General features: G+C 46.1%; 1 protein-coding gene across 5 annotated transcripts in view; it reads right to left on the minus strand.

Annotated features, from left to right (window-relative positions):
- NPAS2 (neuronal PAS domain protein 2) overlaps positions 1 to 21,482 on the minus strand; it is a 181,870-nt gene that overhangs the window by 122,609 nt on the left and 37,779 nt on the right. For 2 of the 5 annotated variants that reach the window (XM_067704151.1, XM_067704147.1), the window contains exon 1: positions 4,836 to 5,029. The exons of the other annotated variants lie outside the window; for them this stretch is intronic. In XM_067704151.1, the coding sequence (XP_067560252.1) occupies positions 4,836 to 5,014 (179 nt within the window). In that variant the 5' untranslated portion in view covers positions 5,015 to 5,029. Of the gene's footprint in view, positions 1 to 4,835; positions 5,030 to 21,482 lie in introns of those variants that run through there. 5 annotated transcript variants of the gene reach the window in all.

The raw sequence follows: 21,482 nt of genomic DNA on the forward strand, positions 1-21,482 counted from the left end.
TCCTGTACCTCCCACAAGCTCACAAAATGCTGCAGGGCTGCGTGCCACGCTCCAGGGCCAAACAGGAGGACTGCTCTGTGAGGGATGGGCCTCTATCGTGGGAACGTGGAATCAGAGGATTCAGTGGGCTATGGTATCCACACTGAGCAGCGGCATGACCTTGGGGAATCACCCACTTTTTTTGGACTGTGGTTTCTTCCTTTGGTGGAATAAGAAATAACTCTGTACACTCTAAAATGTTGTATAAAATGTGGTCTTCTGCATGGAAACAACCCAAATGTCCATCAACAGATCATGGAAACAACCCAAATGTCCATCAACAGATGGATGGATAAAGAAGATGTGCTGTATATATATATGTGTACACACACACACACACTGGAATATTACTCAGCCATAAAAAGAATGAATGAAATAATGCCATTTGCAGCAATGTGGATGGACCTAGAGATTATCATACTAAGTAAGCCAAAGACAAATGATATTGCTTATATGTGGAATCTAAAATATGACACAAATGAACCTATCTATGAAACAGACTCACAGACGTAGAGAACAGACTTGTGGTTGCCAAGGGCAGGGGTTGGGGGAAGGATGGAGTGGGAGTTTGGGGTTAGCAGATGCCAACTATTATATATAAAATGGATAAACAACAAGATCCTACTGTAGAGTACAGGGAACTAGATGCAATATTCTGGGATAAACCACAATGGAAAAGAATATGAAAAAGAATGTATACGTATAACCCAATCACTTTGCCGTACAGCAGAAATTAACACAACATTGTAAATCAACTAGACTTCAGTTTAAAAAACGTGGTCTTCTATTGGAAGGTGGTCATTTAGCCCATGTACTCTTCTGGGTGAGAATTACCTGCCCAGGTGTCCAGACAGGCGACAAGGAGGCAGGATGAGGAAAGCCTGGCCACGACAGAGCATTCTCCATCCATGATTGTGCAATCAGGGCCATTCGTGCTAGCCTGCTCTGCTCTTAACAGTGGGCACGTAAATCCTTAGTATCCTGGAGCATGTGGTGCCTGAAGTCCAGGTTTGTGGCTCTGACATGTCTGTCTGCAAGCAGATGAGTCAGATGTAGGTCAAGGACCTACCTTCCGGCCTCCTGTCAGGTACTGATGCTGTCAGTGGCAAGGACTACGCCATGAACCCATTGTGGCCCCGGGACCTCATTTGCACCACCTGTGACCGAGCTTGCCGATGGTCCGGCATAAACTCCGTCACTGAGGACACCATCTGGCCCCAGTGGATCCCAGCCTTTGTTTTCTGGACTGGAGTTAAAACAAAATTAACCCCTCTATCCGAAATTTAATATTAAACAGGTAAAATGGCAAGACTTGTGGGCTGTCTGCTCTATGGTTTCTGGGTGCAAATGCTTCCTGTAGTTTAGATTCCAATTCATCGTAGACTCCGTGTCCTCGAGGGCTATGTCTGTGTTTGGAAGTGTAGGACACAAATGATTCCAAGTCATTTCCCGATGGTGGGGTGGGGTCGTTTTTCCTTCCACGTGAAAGCAACTTCCATTTCTAGCGCTATCTGACCTCATGCTGATTTCTCCTCTAAAAAGGAAGACAGGTCAACAGAGCAGGCTCCTCTCCTTTCCAAGGAGGGAGCAGCCTTAGGAAAAGGCTGCCAACACAGCCACGTCTTCCACAGACAAAGCACGCATCTGTGTGCGCACAGTGCGTGTGTGCGTGTCTAAGTGCGTGTGCGCATGAGTGATTTCACGTAGGCCAGGCAGAGGGTCGCTGCACCACACAACTCCAGGATACAACGTGAACTGTGTCTCCTTCATCTGAAATGTACATAGCTCCTTCCCCCCACCAGGAAATCAGTCTTTTTGGAGTTTGTGAGGATCCCACAACTATTCTTAAAAAAAAAAAAAAAAAAAGGGCTTCCCTGGTGGCGCAGTGGTTGAGAGTCTGCCTGCCGATGTAGGGGACGCGGGTTTGTGCCCCAGTCCGGGAACATCCCACATGCAGCGGAGCGGCTGGGCCCGTAAGCCATGGCCGCTGAGCCTGCGCGTCCGGGGCCTGTGCTCCGCAACGGGAGAGGCCACAACGGTGAGAGGCCCGCGTACCGCAAAAAAAAAAAAAAAAAAAATCAAGGGAATGGGGGTGGTCACACCACGTTACACGTGTGGTAAAATGACAGGACTATACACACACATTGTGCCCATGCTACTTCCTGGCTTTGGCCTTGTCTCCTAGAGATGCAAGATTAACCACTGGTGGCAAAAGGGTGACTTCCTAGGAACCTATTATTATTTCAAAATAACAAGTTTAGAAAAAAAAAAAAGGAAGAAAACAGCAAATGACAAGAAGAGCAGGGAGGACCCGCAGAGCTTTGAGCCCCAAGGCTCGGCCGGGGTCCCCCTGTCCCTCCAGCCCCCTCCTCCAGCAGGTCCGGACCCCGGAAGAATCCTGCAGCTCCTTTAGGCAAGAGCCCCTCACTGGGGGAGGGGCGGGGGGGGGACCGAGATGCCCACGTCTACCCCTCTGCTTGTGGATGCTGGACGCCGTGAACACCGGGATGAGAAAGGCCGTATTCCAAGATCCAGGGCCCGGCCAGGTCTTCACTGCCTGTCCCACTGACTGATCTTCCCATCCTGGTTTGACCAAGCATCACAACATCCCCAGAGCCTGCAGACTTTCTAAGGGTAACCTGGCAAACCAGCTCTGCTGCAAGTTCACACGTGGAGGGCAAACGGCTTACACCGTAAGGAGTCCTTACAAGAAGCCTGGTGACCGTCGGGGCCGCCGGGGCCTCCTCCCAGGCTCTCTTCTAGTGACCCTTCCCCTCCCACTTCCCTGCAGGGCAGCCTCTAGCGCCGCCATGATTCTTCAGTGAGTTCCTGCAGGGAAAGGAACTGGTTTGATTTGGGGGTGCTTGGTTGGCCACCAGCCCCCCAGGCCTTCTCCCCTTGCGTCTTGGGCCCCAGAGGGCTGCATGGAATGCTCACCATTTTACCAACGAGGAAGCCAAAGCAGAGAGGGGTTAAGAAGGTCACATACCATGAAAATGTTTCCTAGACGTCAGCTAGTAACAATCCTTCCCCAACCGGGGGGTCAGTACTTGGAAAGCGGCCTTGGGTCCCCACTCCAGCACATCAGAAACAAGACGCTCTCCAGCCCCAGCCGAGGGTGCGCCCGCATCCTTTCTCACCTCTGAGTGAGCCACCGTGTGCATCCCCTCCCATCCTCAGCCTCACCAGGACCCTCAGCTGGGCCCTCACATCACAGCCCAGAGCCCCGAGCACAGAACTGAGATCAGGAAACAGGCAGCTGGGCTCAGGGTAAGCTCAGGTGCCTTTGGCCTGAGACCTTGATACAGAAGGGGCCCCGAGGTTCCTCCACCCTTTGTCTGTCTCTTCCTTCTCAGCACATCAAATATTTACTCAGCCTGCGCTGAGGTCAGGGCATCGCAGGACGTGTGCCTGGATTAGGCATCAGGAGATTGGCACCGCCTGGAGGGAGAGACGCCCTCAGGGCCTCGACGTCCCCACCGGCAAACACACCTGATCTGGCAATAGCGACTGTGGCCTCTGCCCTGCTGGCTACTCGCAATGGTTCACAAGATAAAATGAGAAGAAACCGTTCAAAGTGTTTGACAAATAAAGGTCTACAGCAGTGTTTTTCAAACGCCAGTGGACACACCAATCACCTTGGGATCTTGTTACAGTGCGATTCTGAGTGGGTGGGTCTGGGGCGGGGCTGAGACCCTGCATTTCTAAGCAGCGCCTGGTGGCACGAAGCTGCAGGTACACAAGGATCGCTAGGCATGGGTGGCAGGAGGGATTCTAAGTGTCCCCTGCTTCCACCTAAAGCAGATGGACACCGGGCGCCTTTGATCAGAATCCCAGGCTGTGTCCTAGACCAACGGCATTAGCACCTCTTGGGGTGGGCCCAGCCTGACTCTTTACGCCCCCAGGTGACTCCCATCCACCCAGAACCACTGCTAATGGAGAACCCCTGCTCTGGAGCCTGAATGCCACCCACAGCATCCCAGCCAGTGAGGGGTCCGTCTCCACGGAGAGGGCACGCATGGCTTTCTCTGGCAGCCTCTTCTAGTTCCTGTTAGTTGAACTTATTAGAAAATTCTTCCTACTGAGCCAGAATACTACCGTCCCGCCATCCCTCCTGTCCCCCCATCCCTCCTCCTGGCCCTTCTACTCATTTCTTCTCATGTGTCCAAGGGCTACACAGAACGACAGCCCTCAGATCAGATGATTATTTAAATTGAGGTGAAATTCACTTAACTTCACTTTAAGATCACGTAAAGTAAGATGTGGTCCACAACATCGTGAGCATTTCAATATTATCAAAGAAGCAAATTATTCCTATCTACCCAAACGTGCCCCAGACTTTCTACTGACTTCCATGAAAAGGGTTAGAGGGCATTTTCCTCTAAAAAATTCACAATACCTTTTTTTTTTTTTTTTTTTTTTTTAGCGGTACGCGGGCCTCTCACTGCTGTGACCTCTCCCGTTGCGGAGCACAGGCTCCAGACGCGCAGGCTCATTGGCCATGGCTCACGGGCCCAGCCGCTCCGCGGCATGTGGGATCTTCCCGGACCGGGGCACGAACCCGCGTCCCCTGCATCGGCAGGTGGACTCTCAACCACTGCGCCACCAGGGAAGCCCCACAATACCTTTTTAAAAACTCAGTGGTGAGCATTTAAAACCCAGGTTATATTATTTGAACTCGGATAAACTTCAGACAAGTAAAGATCACGCCCTTAGAGCTGGGTATCAATGAGAATCGACAAACTCAACACCAACAACATTAGCAAACATTTCTTGCAACAAAGCAAGGCTGTTACCTGGATACTGCTGTCAGATCACTGAAGGTGTGTATTTCTATTGAGCCTAATGTACATTTCCACCGATGGCTCAAGCCAGGTGATCCTTCTGAAGGAGAAATGACGCAGCCACATCTCTCTCTTGTTTCTTTGTTCAGGTAGGTGTTTTCCCCTAGCTTATGGCTGTGGATCTGTTCCATGTTTTCACCCAACGCTGGAAATCTTTCAGCCACTCTTTCAGCCAGCCACTCGTTTCCTGGGTTCTCAGCTGTTTCCAAAGCATGCCTATTTTGTTATGGGGACGCCACCTCCTCTCGGCCCGTAGAAGTCTTGATTAGGCATAAATATCTTGCTCCCGTCTCCTTGCAGAGCTCCTGGGACAGCCCTCTAGATCCTTTCTTCCCCCCTGCGCAGCCTTCCTTGGCATCTGGAGCCCGGGGGCCACTGACCCCTGCACGGCCACGTGCACTGACCCAGTCCTTGGAGACCGTCCTCTGTTGCCGGCCGCCCATCTCAGCTGCTGCCAAAGAACCTTCCACGGACGCTGGGTAACTCCGAGTCGTCACCACTTTTTGCAATCAGCATCGGAGTCCAGAGGGTCCACAAACACACAGCGTTCTGGGCTCAGCTCTACCACCGGTAATTTACAAATTCTGAAGTCCCCAGGCTGTAAGAGTATTCCACTGTGTTTCAGCCCTGTTTGATAAATCTGTTTCCCTTGGTCTCTGGTACTGTACGCTTCTTACAAGCTGGAGTAAAATCAGGAGGGTTCACCAACTGAAGGTAAAGCTGCATCTTAGGAAGACGATGGAACTCCCTAAGACATGTCAGAAAGGGTGTTGAACCAAGACCCATGGCATAGTCACCGCTGGAGGTTGGAGCGATGACCACAGAGTGCAAAAGCGTCGGAAAATGCGGATGCAGGGCCCTGTGAAATAGTGAGACGGTCCCTGCAGTTCTTAAATGAGAGTCCCGGGGAAGGCGCGTGGCTGCAGAGCCCACCCAGGGGCGGGGAGGCTGATGAATTTCAGATGTGCCAGCCCTTACGCGGCTCAGCTGTGTAGGAGAACAAACCTTTCTCAGAGCCAAACTGGTCCAGAAAGTTCTCTTATTATTTTATCCATGTTGGATGTAGCAATTCCCACAGCGATCTCGCACCTCCCTGTCTGCCTCCGCGGGGTGAAGTGAACATAACTGTCCCCTCTGCCTGGTGGCTCAGGGTCATCAAGATGATGGTGATGAGTGATGTTCGGGGTGAGGGGCTCCTGACGGGGGACCGGGTACAAAGTCAAGTGCACCTGGAAGGCCAAGCCTCTTTATTCTGCCATCAGCTTCTCTGCCCACCTTCACAGCACTTCTTCCCTGAGCCCCGGAGAGCAGGTGACCTCCTCCACCTCCAAGGCCTGAGGAGCTCAGCAGGGGTGGTCCTGTGCCCCGTCTGGCCATGTGTTCCAGACAGGTGAGACGGCCGAGGAGACGGATGCCAGCGCCGTGTGGCTTTCCTAAGAGAGCTGAGCTGTGCCACCAGCACGCAGGCCCATCGCCCCTAGTAACCGCCCTTCCCTCCCAGCCTCTCCACCCATCATGCACCAGCTTCCCATTTAAGCTCTTTATTTGCTACCACTGACGGAAGAGAACTGATAAAGGCTGTGGTTGGTTCCCAGATCTGCCTGGGCGGCAGAACTAAGCCGGAGAGCCACTAAGATACAGAGTGCCGGGCCCCCGAGAGATTCAGACACACAGCCTCCTCAGAAAGCCAGGTCCAAAGGAAGAGGCCAACACCTGAGTTCACGTGCCCTGAGGGCCTAGCAGAAGGGAGCGCAGCAGCGACACCCGCTGACCGCATGTCCAGAGCAGCGGACGTGCCCCGAGAGGCCGGCCTGGGACCACACATTTCTCCACGCAGCTCATTCTGGCCCCCCAAAATGGTACCAGCCACGAGCTTTGGTGCAAAACTTTCAATTGTCCTGTCTGCCCTGGAGAAATGCTGAAAAGTGCATCTGTGGCTCCAGCGTGTCACTACAAGGACCAGATCAACGAACCAGCAACGCCCAGCTGACCCCAAAGTAGGCCTCTCTGTCTGAGGTCAGCTGCCGCTCAGGCAGGCCTGCTCTGATTCCATCAAACCCAACAATTAGTGTGGTGAAAGCAGAGAAACGCAAATAATTCAATTCACCGGAGTGTCACGGAAAAACAGGATTTATAGCATTGTGGGTGCTAAAAATAGCTTAAGAGCCCTCACTTGCGAACCCTCTGCACTTCACACGGTTTTCACCTGTCTCCGTTTCCCTTCTGTGCTAACATCATGTGGTTTGAAATTTGCTTTCCGCAGTGTTTGATTCCATGTGGGTGTTTTTTGCCTCATCCATCTTCCTTTGTGTTACTTCAAGGGGAAAATAGCCCTGGGAAAGCTTTTATGCCGTCTGCCATTGTTCTGTATTTAAGTACAAGAGTACACGCTGCTTAACCGGGGCCTTCAGACCAGGCCGACTGGCAAATTCCATAAGCTTTAAATCTTTGTTAAAAATGCCAAAGTAAATCACCTCCGGTCTACAAAGCCAGCAGAACACAGCCCTGCCCACGCTTTCAGGTCTCAACAAGTGTACGCTTCCAGGGACCACACAGGTCTGATTCTGTCCGGCCTCAGGAAAGGAGCTGTCCCTTCTCACCCTTCTGAGAGCCCAAGTAATGAGGCTTCAAACCCACATCTGCGTGATCCCCCAGTGTCGGGTGTGTGTCTTCTTAAGCTTTTCTTTTTCAACTGCGGTAAAATATACATAACATACAATTTCCCATGTTAGCCTTTTTTAAGTGTACACATTCACAGTGTTGTGTAACCATCACCGCCATCCATCTCCGGAATTCTTCCAGTACCCCAAACTGAAACTCTGTAGCCATTAAGCACTAACTCCCCGCCGGCCACTGGCAGCCACCATGGAACTTCGTGTTTCTATGAACCTGACAAACCTTAGGAACCTTGTACAGGTGGGATTGTGCAATGCTGTCCTTTTAACCCTGGCTTCTTTCACTCAGCACAATGTCTTTTTTTTTTGGAGTATAATTGCTTTACAATGTTGTGTTAGTTTCTGCTGTACAATGAAGTGAATCAGCTATGTGTATACATATATCCCCTCCCTCTTGGGCCTCCCTCCCACTCCCCCCATCCCACCCATCTAGGTCATCACAGAGCACCGAGCTGAGCTCCCTGTGCTATGCAGCAGGTTCCCACTAGCTAGCTATTTTACACATAGTACTGTATTTATGTCAAAACTAATCTCCCAATGCATCCCACCCTCCCCTCCCACCCCCGTGTCCACACGTCCGTTCTCTACCTCTGTGTTTCTATTCCTGTCCTGCAAATAGGCTCACCTGTACCATTTTTTCTAGATTCCACATATATGCATTAATATACGATATTTTTCTCTTTCTGACTTACTTCACTCTGTATGACAGACTCTAGGTCCATCCACATCTCTACAAATGACCCAATTTCGTTCCTTTTTATGGCTGAGTAATATCCCATTATATATATGTACCACATCTTCTTTATCCATTCATCTGTCGATGGACACTTAGGTTGTTCCCATGTCCTGGCTATTGTAAATAGTGCTGCAATGAACACTGGGGTACATGTGACTTTTTGAATTATGACCCATCTCCTAGAGTAATGAAAATAAAAACAAAAGTAAGCAAATGGGACCTAATGAAACTTAAAAGCTTTTGCACAGCAAAGGAAACCATAAAAAAGATGAAAAGACAACCCTGAGAATGGGAGAAAACATTTGCAAATGAAGCAATGGACAAAGGATCAATCTCCAAAATATACAAACAGCTCATGCAGCTCAATATCAAAAAAACAAACAACGTAATCAAAAAATGGGTGGAAGACCTAAATAGACGTTTCACCAAAGAAGATATACAGATGGCCAAGAAGCACATGAAAAGATGCTCAACATCACTAATTGTTAGAGAAATGCAAATCAAAGCTACAATGAGGTATCACCTCACACCAGTCAAAATGGCTATAACCAAAAAATCTACAATAAATGCTGGAGAGGTGTGGAGAAAAGGGAACCCTCTTGCATTGTTGGTGGGAATGTAAATTAATACAGTCACTATGGAGAACAGTATGGAGGTTCCTTAAAAAACTAAAAATAGACCTACCATATGACCCAGCAATCCCACTACTGGGCATATACCCTGAGAAAACCATAATTCAAAATGCACAATGTCTTCATGGTTCATCCATGTTGCAGCATGTGTCAGAATTTCCTTCCTTTTCATGGCTGCATAATATTCCCATGTGTGTGTGTATATGCCATGCGTGCTTACGGTTTTGAGTCTACAAATGATGAAAAGAACTCTTTTCAACCTGCCAACATGTCCAGGATTCCAAACTCAGTTTCAATAACTACAAACTTGACAGACAAATTATCCAGCAGGAGGCCCACCACATGGTCACAAGAGTCTATCCACCCCACCTGGGACTGTGGCCTGGAACCTGGTATTAGAGCACCCGAAATTCTAGGTTAGCAGCCAGCCTGTGGTGAAGAGCCCCAGGGTTCTGGGCGTTCCCTGCCTTTACCACACTGCAGGGCTGTAAGAGAGCTTGCAGAAAACTGATGTCTTACTTTATTTTTATCTCTTAAAATCGTAATTGCTATATAAGAATTGCAAGTTTCTCTGCTGAAGCAGAAACCATGCCTCCAGCCTGGGTGAGGCAACGTGGGGTGCTCAGCACATGGCAAGTTCAAGTGTAATCAATCTTTGTCACACGCCACTGTGCGGGTTTTATTCCACTGCTCTCCTCTACTTGCTGGACAATCAAGCCTTGATTACATATTTAAAACCGCCCTCTGATAAAAAGCAACCAGAGGCCCCTCCCATTTTTCAGGTTCACTGAACTGTGAAGCTACTTTCTGTCCTTAAGCACTTCTGAAGCTCCATAAAGCTGTAGAAAGTTCCAACAAGGAGCAACAGAGAAGACACAACACCTATATAAAGGGTGGTGACTGGGATTATGAGTTTACTCAGACCTTCCATGACGTGGGTCCAGCAACCCTGCTTATTGTGTAAACCAAACAAATCCCCGTTGAATTATGATAAAATTAAACACTTAATAACAGAATTCTAAAATATTTAGAGGTGACATTAATAAGTGAAGTGGCATTTGAACAAAATGTAAAGAATAGAAGAAAACACAGAAGCTTAAAAGACAACATGGCTGAACTGGCGTATATCACTGGTGATCTTGTGTGCGTATTTCCATTAACTCTGCAATTTGGAGCCAGGTAGAAAAAAAGGCATCTATTTATAGAGTACTCTTGCAAGATTGAAATTGTGTTGAGAAAATGAGCCATACTGAACAGTTCTTAAAGATAGGTATATTCATTGTGTATTCTCAAAGAACTTTTAATTGGCATCTGTTTATTTGTTAATTTTTTTTTTGTGCACAGAACCAGCAGGTCTTTGGTACCTACTGGAACATAGTCTGCCAGTCACAACAGATATGCAGACAAATAATTCTGTCTCTGTCTCTGCAGACAGATAAAGTCATTGTGTGATGTAACAGAAGCGCCAAGGTGGTGGGGCTTAGAAATCTGGGATGGCTTCCTGGAGGTGGTGGCTGAGTGTTGGGTAAACAGAGTTGGTAGAAAAGGTAACAGTCACCTTTCTGGGCTTCTCATGCAGTGTTCAGCCACAGAACAAGCCAAAAGCAGTCACTGAAGGCCCACCATATTGAGGATGTTTCTAGAATCCATTTTTTTAAAAAGGGAACTTACAGATAGCCTCAGCAGGGAAAAAGAGATATGGGACAATTATCAATATTAATGAAACCTGAAAAAATAGTATCTGTCTACCATTTATTTGCCCTGTTTTGGTGCTTTGAACCCATCACGGTTACTCCTCAAAACAGAAGTTTGTTATTGTGATGTCCATTTTACAGATGAGGAAACACAAGGTCAGAAAAATTAAATAACATGATAGTGGCTAACACGTGAAGGCCTCCTAGGTTCCACGTACTGTTCTAGGTACTTTAATACATTTGATCTCATTTTATCATGTTAGTGGCCCTCTGACCCCTTTACCCAGATGAGGAAACTGAGGCACGGAAAGACTAAGAGACTTGTCCACGGTCACCAGCTAGTTAGTGGCACTGCCACCAAGCGGTCTGGCTCCACAGTCCATGCTCCTGGCCATGAGGCCATCAACGGCCTGTGTTCTTTCAGCTATAGATGAGCCTCTTCTGCAAAACAGGCATTGTTTTCGGTATAAATTAATTCTCCACTGTTCAAGATTTTGCTTTAAAAGAAAAGCTCCTCTAATGCCATTAAGTGCTATTTAACTTCACTAAAATAGTGTTTTACATGTTTGTTGTTGTCTTATTTCCAAGACTATGTCTGCTGCTTGAAACGTGTATTTGCCGTGAATATGTAAATAGATGGAGGCAAGATAGCTGTCTTCCCCAAAAGGTCTGAAATTGAAGACCCATTCCAGGGTGGAGGAAGGCTCCTGATGGAGCACAAAAACTATCAGAGTCTAACTTCATTAAGGGAGGGTTTCTCAGGGCACATCACGCACTGTCTTTTAACAAGCAGAGATGCATTTCTAGTGTTTCAAAGGGCAAATGAGGACCAGGCTTAGGAGAGGAGGGAGCCATCGGGGGAACAAGGCTTGAGCTGGTGGGGCTGTGAGTGCAGGTAATGCAGAAGGGGCATCTGGATACAGGATGCTCCAGGGAGGAGCTGAAGGAGGGGAGAGTAGCCTAGTGAGGCCTCAGAGCAGGGCCAGCAAATGCTTTCCGTAAAGGGATAGATAGTAAATATTTTCAATTTTGTGGGTGGGACATTACGGTGCAAAACAAACGGGCATGGCTGTGTCCCAATAAAACTTTATTTACAAAAACAGGCTGTGAGTGAGATGCAGGCTGTATGCCAGCCCCTGCCTTAGAGCCGGGGGGCGGAGTGCTGAAAAGGGGTGACAGGATGCCTGGGGCAGTGTGGCAGGACACTAGCCTCTCCTGGGAGGAGGCTGCCAGAACAGCAGTGACGAAGAGCAAAGAGTCATTGATCTTGGGCCTGAGTGATACAGGACGTGACCCTTCCAAAGTCCAAGGTGCCACTAAGGGTCACACAGCTCAATTCAGAGGCACAAAAGAAAGCACCGAGCCCCTGCAGGAATCATCACCTGGAGACGTCTGCAGCATCAGCCTTTGCCACATCCATGTCTGCTGGTATCCGTACAGCCCCTCTCACTAGAGTGATGGCTGGGCTGGGGGTGTTGAAGGACCAAGGATGTGGAAGAAGACGGGGCCCGTCCACGCCACCCTTCGGTTGAGCAACTGGATGGAAGAGGCATCTGCGAGAGACAAGATGGCGACCCTTGGCCTTCACAGTAGAGAACGCGGATTAACCGTACATGGTTCTAATTCCAGATACTTTGGACAACCCTCTGCTGAAGTCAACTAAAAATGAAGGATAAAAGAATAAAAGAATATCCAAATCACTGCTGAGCTGATAAGAAAACAGGAGTCTGTACAGGCCAAACACAGAGTGGAGGTCGGGGTCCTGGGAGTAAATGAGGCTGAAGCTGGGTTCTCCTAGGAGGTGAACCCTGGTGACCTTGACCTTTGATATGACACTGTGTAGGATGAGGCAGAAGGAAAGAGACACAGCCTGTCCGTGTTGGGAATCCAATAGGAGACCCTTGCATAAAGCTAAGGAGGGCTATGATCAGTGTGGATGGGAATGAGAAGGATTACACAGAAGGGACAGGAAGGAATTTGCATTTTTCAATCCCAAGGAGAAAAATCATCTCTTCCAAACAGTCATAATCACAAGATGGTCTTCACATAGGTTTCAGGCCCAAATTCCACTTGTGTGACTTGAAAATCTATAAGAGAATTTAAGTGGTTTCAGGTTGACAGGACTCAGGTGCAGAGCAGAACAAACCCAAATCCTCTGTAGAGGAAAGTAACCTTAACCCAAGCTTCAAAAAATTTTCACAGATCAAGTTCCAAGGGATATGAGCCCAGTCAAAATTTACAAAATGTGCAAGGAAAAAGGACACCTGCAGAAACAATAAAGAGCATGATCAGATTTGCAAAGATTCCAAGTATTGGAGGGATCACACCTAAACTATAAAATGAGTGTGTTTAATATGTATAAAGATATAAACAAGAGGCCTGAAGATAAAAACAAGGAACAAGGAATTACTAAAAAGGAAGACAAAACATTTTGAAATTCTGACAAAGGAGGAAAGAATAAGAATATAATCATTTAAGTTACCCAATGGACTGGTTAAAATTAAGTTGAGACACAGGTGGAGCATGAATCAGTAAAGTTTAAGACAGATTTGAAGAAATGATCTAGACTGCAGAATAGAGAGACAAAAAGACGGAAAACAGAAAAGGTAATTTAAGAGCTACAGAGGGCAATGAGGTCTGCCAGACAGATCTAATACATGTCAAACTGGTTCTAGTAAGAGATACTGGAGAGAATGGTGAACAGGAAATATTCAAAAGAAAAATTTCCAAAATTTATGAAAAACATGAATCTTTAGATTCAGGAAGCCCAATGATCCTAAATGGAATAAATAAAAATGTATCTACTCCTAGAGACAATCACCATGAAACTGCAGACTATCAAAGCCAAAGAGGTGATCTTACGTGAAGCCAGACAGAGAAAACACTGAACACCTAAAAAGGAACAACAACTGGATTGGTGCCAGACTTTGCAAGCACAACAGTGGAGGCCAGATAACAGGAAAATATTAACTTCAACGTGATGAGAGAACATAACCATCATTCTAGAGTTGTTTACCCAACAAAAATGTCTTTCAAGAATTGAGATAAAATTGAGATTTCAGATGCAGGGAAAAAAAGGAGTTTCCACCAACAAGCTCTCACCAAACTAAATTCTAAATGATATCCTTCAGATAAAGGGAAATTATCCCAGATGGGAGTTCTAAGAGGCAAGAAGAAATGGCGGGAAAAGATATTGTGCCTTACACTAATAATAACAATAATAATAATGACCCATTTAGGGTGCAAAGAGATGGAAATAAAATGGTGGATAACAACAGCATGTACGTAATAAATCATTCTAAGGTCCTTGTGTTCAGTGGGAAGAAGAAAAATATTATTAATATTGAACTCTGGTAAGTATTCATGTTAAAATACTAGAGTAATCATTAAACTCAGAGGCACAGACATTATAAATTCAAATTAGAGGGGAAAATGTAATGAAGTGAAAAAGAAAAATCCAAAAGGAGGAAGAAAAAGAGAAAAAAGGAAGCAGAAAGAGCGGGACAAATATCAAGTATACTATAAAATGATTAAAAATAAATTGAAGGGACTTCCCTGGTGGTCCAGTAGCTAAGACTCCACACTCCCAATGCAGGGGGCCCAGGTTCGATCCCTGGTCAGGGAACTAGATCCCACACGCCGCAACAAAGATCCCACACGCGGCAACGAAGATCCCGCATGCCTCAACTAAGACCCGGTGCAGCCAAATAAATAAATAAATACTTTTTTAAAAAAAAGAGTTCTTAAGAAATAAATTAATTAAAATATCTCAGTAATCATAATAAAGATATGGACTATTCTCTCCAGTTTAAAAAAGTGATCATCAAACTTGCTTATTAAGAAAACAGGAAATGTTGTTTACCAGAACATTTCTGAAATGTAAGGACAGAGAACTAAAAAGTGAAAGGAGAAAAAACAAATCCCAGCTAAATACTAACAAAATAAATATGGTGTATCTCTATTAATATCAGAGAGACTTTAAGGCAATAAGCACAACTAGAAATAAGAGAGGGTCACAGAATATTATAAGTTTCAATTCACCTGGAAGATTAAAGAACCCTAAACTTGTATGCACCTAACAACAGAGCATCAAAATATATAAAGCAAAAAGTAATGGACTATAAGGAGAAAATGACAGCTCTTCTATCACACTCACATGTTTGACGTATCTCATTTCATAAATGATATATCAGGCAATACGACAATTAGTCTATATAAAACATCATTGAATGGCAGAGATCTAATGGACATACATGAAATATTGCACCCAATAATGGGAGACTGAACACTCTTTACAAGCACACAGAAAACAAATATTGACCATCTAGAAAGTTGCTTTTTTAGGTCAGAGTATGCTATTTTTCAGTGTTCCTAACAGAGGATTTGGAGCAACTATTTCAAAGTCAACTAGTTGTAAGGTGACCAGATACCATGCTGGTTACAAAATAACTTAATCTGTAAGCTATTGCCTTTAGAACAGTGTGCCTGATATCATCAAAGAGAACAAGCTCTGTTTTCCTCACTCATACTCAGCTCCCTGGACATCTCCCCCCAAGGCAAACAAGAAACAGTACAGAAGCTACAACCACCAAAGTGACCACTGAGAATCTAGAGAAAAGATCTATTTCATCCAGAATATCGGATGGATGATGACTTGTTACTGTCTAGAATGTAAGTACAATGAGAGCAAGAATCTTTGTCTTGTTTACAGATATATCAATGTCTGGCACATCACAGCACTCAATAAATATGCCTGAATGATGGGATGCACATGAACAGAAACGATACCCCTACCACTAGGTGTCCTCTTGCCTTTCCTTGGGGCACTGTAATAATTCTGAACACTTTGTGGTATATGTCCTATTTGGCAAGTGAGTAGCCTAATCATCCTGCGTTCAGGTTCAGACACGATTTTCAAAGAGAAAGCACAAGCATCTGTGTTCATCTCAACGTGCCAGGTTAACTCTGAGGCTGCTGGACGTAGAGGTTCCTTGACGGAAATATCTGGGCCTGCGGATGGGGGTAAGCTTTGCTGGAAAAAGCAGAAAGGGGGCTGGATAAGAGGAAAATGAACTCAGCTCTACTTCCCTAGTATTTCTTTTTCCAGGGAGGGGAATGAAATCACAGAGTAAACAAGTGACTCATGACAAACTGTGTCAGGAGCATTCAAAGAGAAAAGCAGAAGGTAGACAGGAATCCTTTGCATTGATCGATTGTTCTCTTTTATCCTTTCTGGCCTCAACTCCTTTGTCATGCTGCTCACTCCAGGTCCAATCTTCCAGCCCTGACTGATGGCACAGCTCCGTTCCAGCTGCCTGTGTGTTTAGACAGCAGGGATCAATGCCAGGCAATGAGGAGAGAAACAGTCCATTCATAAGGGGAAGAGCTGAGTGTGAACACAGATGAGGGGGTGGAGGGGACACTGGGGAGTCAGGCTGGGGGTTGGGTCACTGGCTGGAGTCAAAGTCGGTAAAGAGGCAGGAATATGCAGTTATCAGGGCCAGAGTCTAGGCAAGCACTTGGGAAGGTCAACAGGTCTATGTGGAGTCAGCTCAAGGTCTCCCTCTGCAGCATTGCTCCGGGTTCCGGCCTTCTAAAACTTACAAAGTCTTGGTCCAAACAGGAGATCCTTGTTCCCCAAATGCCAGTTGTCCTTCCTATACAGAGCGCCCTTGGTTGCCAAGTCAAGCGGAAGCATGACCTTGTGCACGAGGTTGAAGATTCAGTGAACAGTACCAAGCTCCTGGAACTGCCCCTTTTCTAAATTCTTCTCTGACACAGGCCAAAGGGTTGGGTTTTTGACTAGGGTTCTGTTTGTTCAAGAGCTCACCTTCTTATTTCAATCGGCGTCATGGTGGTGGTCTATGTGACCAGGTGGCCCGAGTTGAGCAGAGGTGTCGTACAGAGTAGAACATGTCAGTGACCCCTGGTCAGGGAACCACGTGAGCTGCCCAGAGGACAGGAGCAGGTCAGTAGAGCTTTCACACCACCTAAGCAGACAGGAGGCCAGACTGTGTCCCCAGGACAGAGGGAAGGTTGAAGGTGGCCCAAGGATCACACCAGCTTGGGCAGGCAGCAGAGCACACTTCCTCACAGGGACTGTCAACACCTTGGCTCGGAGAACGGATTTTTAGTTGAGTTCAGGGTTCTTACATTCAAGAATATCCTGGTTCAACTAACTGCTCTACATTAGCAGTTTTCAAAGAGTGGACCAGTGACCCCTGGGGTGCTCATGACCTTTTCAGAAGAGCCAAACTATTTTATAATAATACATAGACATTATTTGTCGTTTTCAATCTCATTTTCTCAAGAGTGTGCAGTGGAGTCTTTCAGAGGATGTTAACAGGTGACACCTCCCTTCTGGTGACAATAAAAAGATTTGCAAAAATTCAAACGATGCCACCATTCTCACTAAATTATACTGTTTGAGGAAACACAGTATTTTTATGTTAGAATGCAATGCACTTTTCACTATTTATTTTTTAACATCTTTATTGGAGTATAATTGCTTTACAATGGTGTGTTAGTTTCTGCTGTATAACAAAGTGAATCAGCTATACATATACATATGTCCCCATATCTCCTCCCTCTTGTGTCTCCCTCCCACCCTCCCTACCCACCCCTCTAGGTGGACACAAAGCACCAAGCTGATCTCCCTGTGCTATGCGGCTGCTTCCCACCAGCTATCTATTTTACATTTGGTAGTGTATATATGTCCATGCCACTCTCTCACTTTGTCCCAGCTTCCCCTTCCTCCTCCCCATATCCTCAAGTTCATTCTCTATGTCTGTGTCTTTATCCCCATCTTGCCCCTAGGTTCTTCATGACCTTTTTTTTTTTTTTTAGATTCCATATATATGTGTTAGCATACGGTATTTGTTTTTCTCTTTCTGACTGACTTCATTCTGTATGACAGTCTCTAGGTCCATCCACCTCATTACAAATAACTCAATTTCATTTCTTTTTATGGCTGAGTAATATTCCATTGCATATATGTGCCACATCTTCTTTATCCATTCATCTGTCGACGGACACTTGGGTTGCTTCCATGTCCTGGCTATTGTAAACAGAGCTGCAGTGAACATTGTGGTACATGACTCTTTTTGAATTATGGTTTTCTCAGGTTCACTACTATTTAATGAATTAAAAATTATTTTAAATGTTTCTCGGTTTTAATTTCCAAGATGGTAAATATGCATGGATACAAGCCACATAAACAGAAACTGGGGGACGCTCAACAGTTTTTAAGAGTGTAAAGGGGTCCCAAGATCAATAACTTTGAGAACTTCTGCTCTTTACCTTCACTGTAAATCCCGTTTACGGGCCTTGACAGTTGCCTGAAACACTTAGCAGTCTCTTTACAGCAGAAAGCAGTGCTATGCTACGTTTTTCTGCTTATGTAGATGAATGAACAATATAAATGACTCGGCAACCGTTTTTCAATGTCATTTTCCCTCTGCCTCAGAAATGGCTTGGCCTATGTTCTAAAGCTGGGCTCCCAGGGAATTATTTATTCCAGGGAGCTGCTAGCTGGTCATATGGGAAATTCATTCTCAACTCATCACCATCAGATGCTGTAGAGGTTTTATTTATATCTTCTTCAGAGGCAGAGAATCTTATTATATCACAATATTTTGGAAAATATCAAGGAAGTTTATGAGCAATTCAGATATACTCCTAATGTTTTATCTCGATGGACCACTGACTCTAGGATTTAAGGTAACGTGATAATTACTAAACAATAACCACAAAATGTGGAGCTGACATTCAGATAAGACCTCGTTCCTCTTTTCATATTTTATTCGCCCAATAACTACCCACAAGGGACTTCCCTCGTGGCACAGTGGTTGAGAATCCGCCTGCCAATGCCGGGGACATGGGTTCGATCCCTGGTCCAGGAATATCCCACATGCCACAGAGTAACTAAACCCACGAGCCACAACTACCGAGCCCGCGTGCCACAGCTACTGAAGCCCACACGCCTAGAACCCGTGCTCCACAACAAGAGAAGCCACCGCAACGAGAAGCCCGCGCACCGCAACAAAGAGTAGCCCCTGCTTGCCACCACTAGAGAAAGTCCGTGCGCAGCAACGAAGACCCAATGCAGCCAAAAATAAATAAATAAAATTAATTTTAAAAAACTACCCACAAATCAACAAGGCAGAAAAGATAAAAGGAATCCCACATGTGCTCTGAATTATTTATAACTTCCAAAGAAATATGATGCTAAATCATAATAATGTAAGTCAACCAAATTCCCAACTAAGCAACTAGCTTCTGATATTTCAAGTGCAATACGCATCCCATCTTGACAACATCTCAGCAAAGCATTTTCACAAGACCAGTCTTAATGCAGCAGAAATGTTTTCATTCATTCATTTCTTGCAATTCCTCAGTGCTGGGCTGTGTTCAGCTCAGGTTAGGGAGTGTGACAAATGAAGATGTGCTTTAGGGCCAAAGTGTGCCTTCAGGGAGGGTAGAGTCTACGAGAGAGAGCTGTACAGCAATGATCACATTACAAAGCGGAACCTAGGGAGTTCTGTATGAATTAGATACTTAGTAGGAGCTATAAGAGCGCCCAGATGGAAGAGACTCACATAAGGATGGGCAAAATGGCAAAGATATAAAATAGGTGCGCCAAAAGCGTTTCTTCACTGTTGGATGAAAATGGTCCAGCTGCATTTAAATATGCAACACCCTAGCGTCCATAATTTCCCATTCCTGCGTTTAGACTTGCAGGAGGAAGGACAGAAAAGCTATTTAAAGTCCTTCACATGCCATTGATTTTTGTTTGTTTTAATTTATTTAATTTATTTAGTTTTGGCTGCGTTGGGTCTTCGCTGCTGCTGGTCGCGGGCTTTCTCCAGTTGCGGCGAGCAGGCGCTACTCCCATCCCAAGGCTGGGCTCTCTCCCTTGTGACCCAACAACACCGTTTCACTAACAGCTCGAGACAAGCAGCTGTGACTAATGCCGCTAAAAGGCGGTGTAAGGAGACAGTCACACAGGTCTCAGACAGCTACCCCTCCTCGGGTCGTGAGGGCACAAAATGGGATCTGTACGTGGTGACCCCTGTAAAGGAAGGCTCTCATTAAGGGTAAGCGGAGCGCCGTCTACATCCTTCCCCACAGACCTTCAGCCAAACTGGCGATGTGTAGAAAGCAGACCTACACACAGTTCAGGCGTGATGAACAGGAACAGTGACTGCGACTCGCTGAAAAAAGGATGCCTGTGGACAATGTAAAATCTGAGCCAAACCTGAAACCCGCCTTCCTAGTCTCCCGAGGATTCAGGAGGGTCACGATAAGGAAGCACTGGGATAGGGGTTGTTGGGCCATGGGCTGCAGCGTCCCGGACCCCCTCCACCACCATGCGTTCTACATGGACCCCCGTCTGGCCGTGGCACCAGCCCTGGCACGGCACTCGCTTTCCAGTTGGCCTCCCAGCTTCCCAGCTACAGTTAATGCCAGTCCTTGATTTTTAAATAAAATTTAACTTGAGGCGCTGCAAGTCCTCAACTTTGCTTTTCACACAAAAGCCAGCGTTAAAAGCGGCCCCACGACCATCAGTAAAACTGGCCGTTTCTGATTTAGAGGCAAAAATCACTCCGTAAACATTTGCTTTGGCAAAAATGCCAGAGCAAACAACATCCATCTCTCCTGCGACGACTGAACTCAGCGCGTGAAAGCCGGAGCCCCGTCTCACAGCTTGTCTGAGGAGCGGGTCTCGGGTGACACAACCGCTGTGTGTTTGCGCGCTAAGCGTCCACGTAGCCGCAGATCCGACGCCGGCCTTCTGGGGTTGGCAGGCGTTCTGCTTCCAGTATTTTCCTTTCACCCTCTGATGGGCTGTGGGAAAGCCATGATTATAAGTCTTCTTATTAGGGCTTCTTTATCTACATTTTGTTTTCAGTAATCCCTCGTCAAGCTTAATTTTGAGAAAATGTGTTTTTTGACGGCAATCATTTTAGGTACTGCATATTACACATGTATGCACATGTATGTGCACACACGTTTATTTTAACACATGTACAGTTCAGTACAGAATCCCTGACACACAGTGTGACAATTACTGTTGAGGTCTTCCCAGTCTGCTGGGGTCGGGTTGTCACGAGTAATGCAGGGAGGCAATCTGTTTACACTCCTTTTTTTTTTTTTTAAACATCTTTATTGGAGTATAATTGCTTTACAATGGTGTGTTAGTTTCTGCTTTATAACAAAGTGAATCAGTTATACATATACATACGTTCCCATATCTCCTCCCTCTTGCATCTCCCTCCCTCCCACCCTCCCTATCCCACCCCTCTAGGTGGTCACAAAGCACCGAGCTGATCTCCCTGTGCTATGCGGCTGCTTCCCACTAGCTACCTATTTTACATTTGGTGGTGTATATATGTCCATGCCACTCCCAGCTTACCCTTCCCCTTCCCCATATCCTCAAGTCCATGCTCTAGTAGGTCTGTGTCTTTATTCCCGTCCTGCCCTTAGGTTCTTCACGACCATTTTTTTTTTTTAGATTCCATATATATGTGTTAGCATACGGTATTTGTTTTTCTCTTTCTGACTTACTTCACTCTGTATGACAGACTCTAGGTCCATCCCCCTCACTACAAGTAACTCAATTCCGTTTCTTTTTATGGCTGAGCAATATTCCACTGTATATATTGCCACATCTTCTTTATCCATTCATCTGTCGATGGACACTTGGGTTGCTTCCATGTCCTGGCTATTGTAAATAGCGCTGCAGTGAACATTGTGGTACATGACTCTTTTTGAATTATGGTTTGCTCAGGGTATATGCCCAGTAGTGGCACTGCTGGGTCACATGGCAGTTCTATCTGTTGTCATGAGTAATGCAGGGAGGC

The sequence above is a fragment of the Pseudorca crassidens genome, chromosome 14, assembly GCF_039906515.1.
Source record: "Pseudorca crassidens isolate mPseCra1 chromosome 14, mPseCra1.hap1, whole genome shotgun sequence".
Taxonomy (NCBI): domain Eukaryota; kingdom Metazoa; phylum Chordata; class Mammalia; order Artiodactyla; family Delphinidae; genus Pseudorca; species Pseudorca crassidens.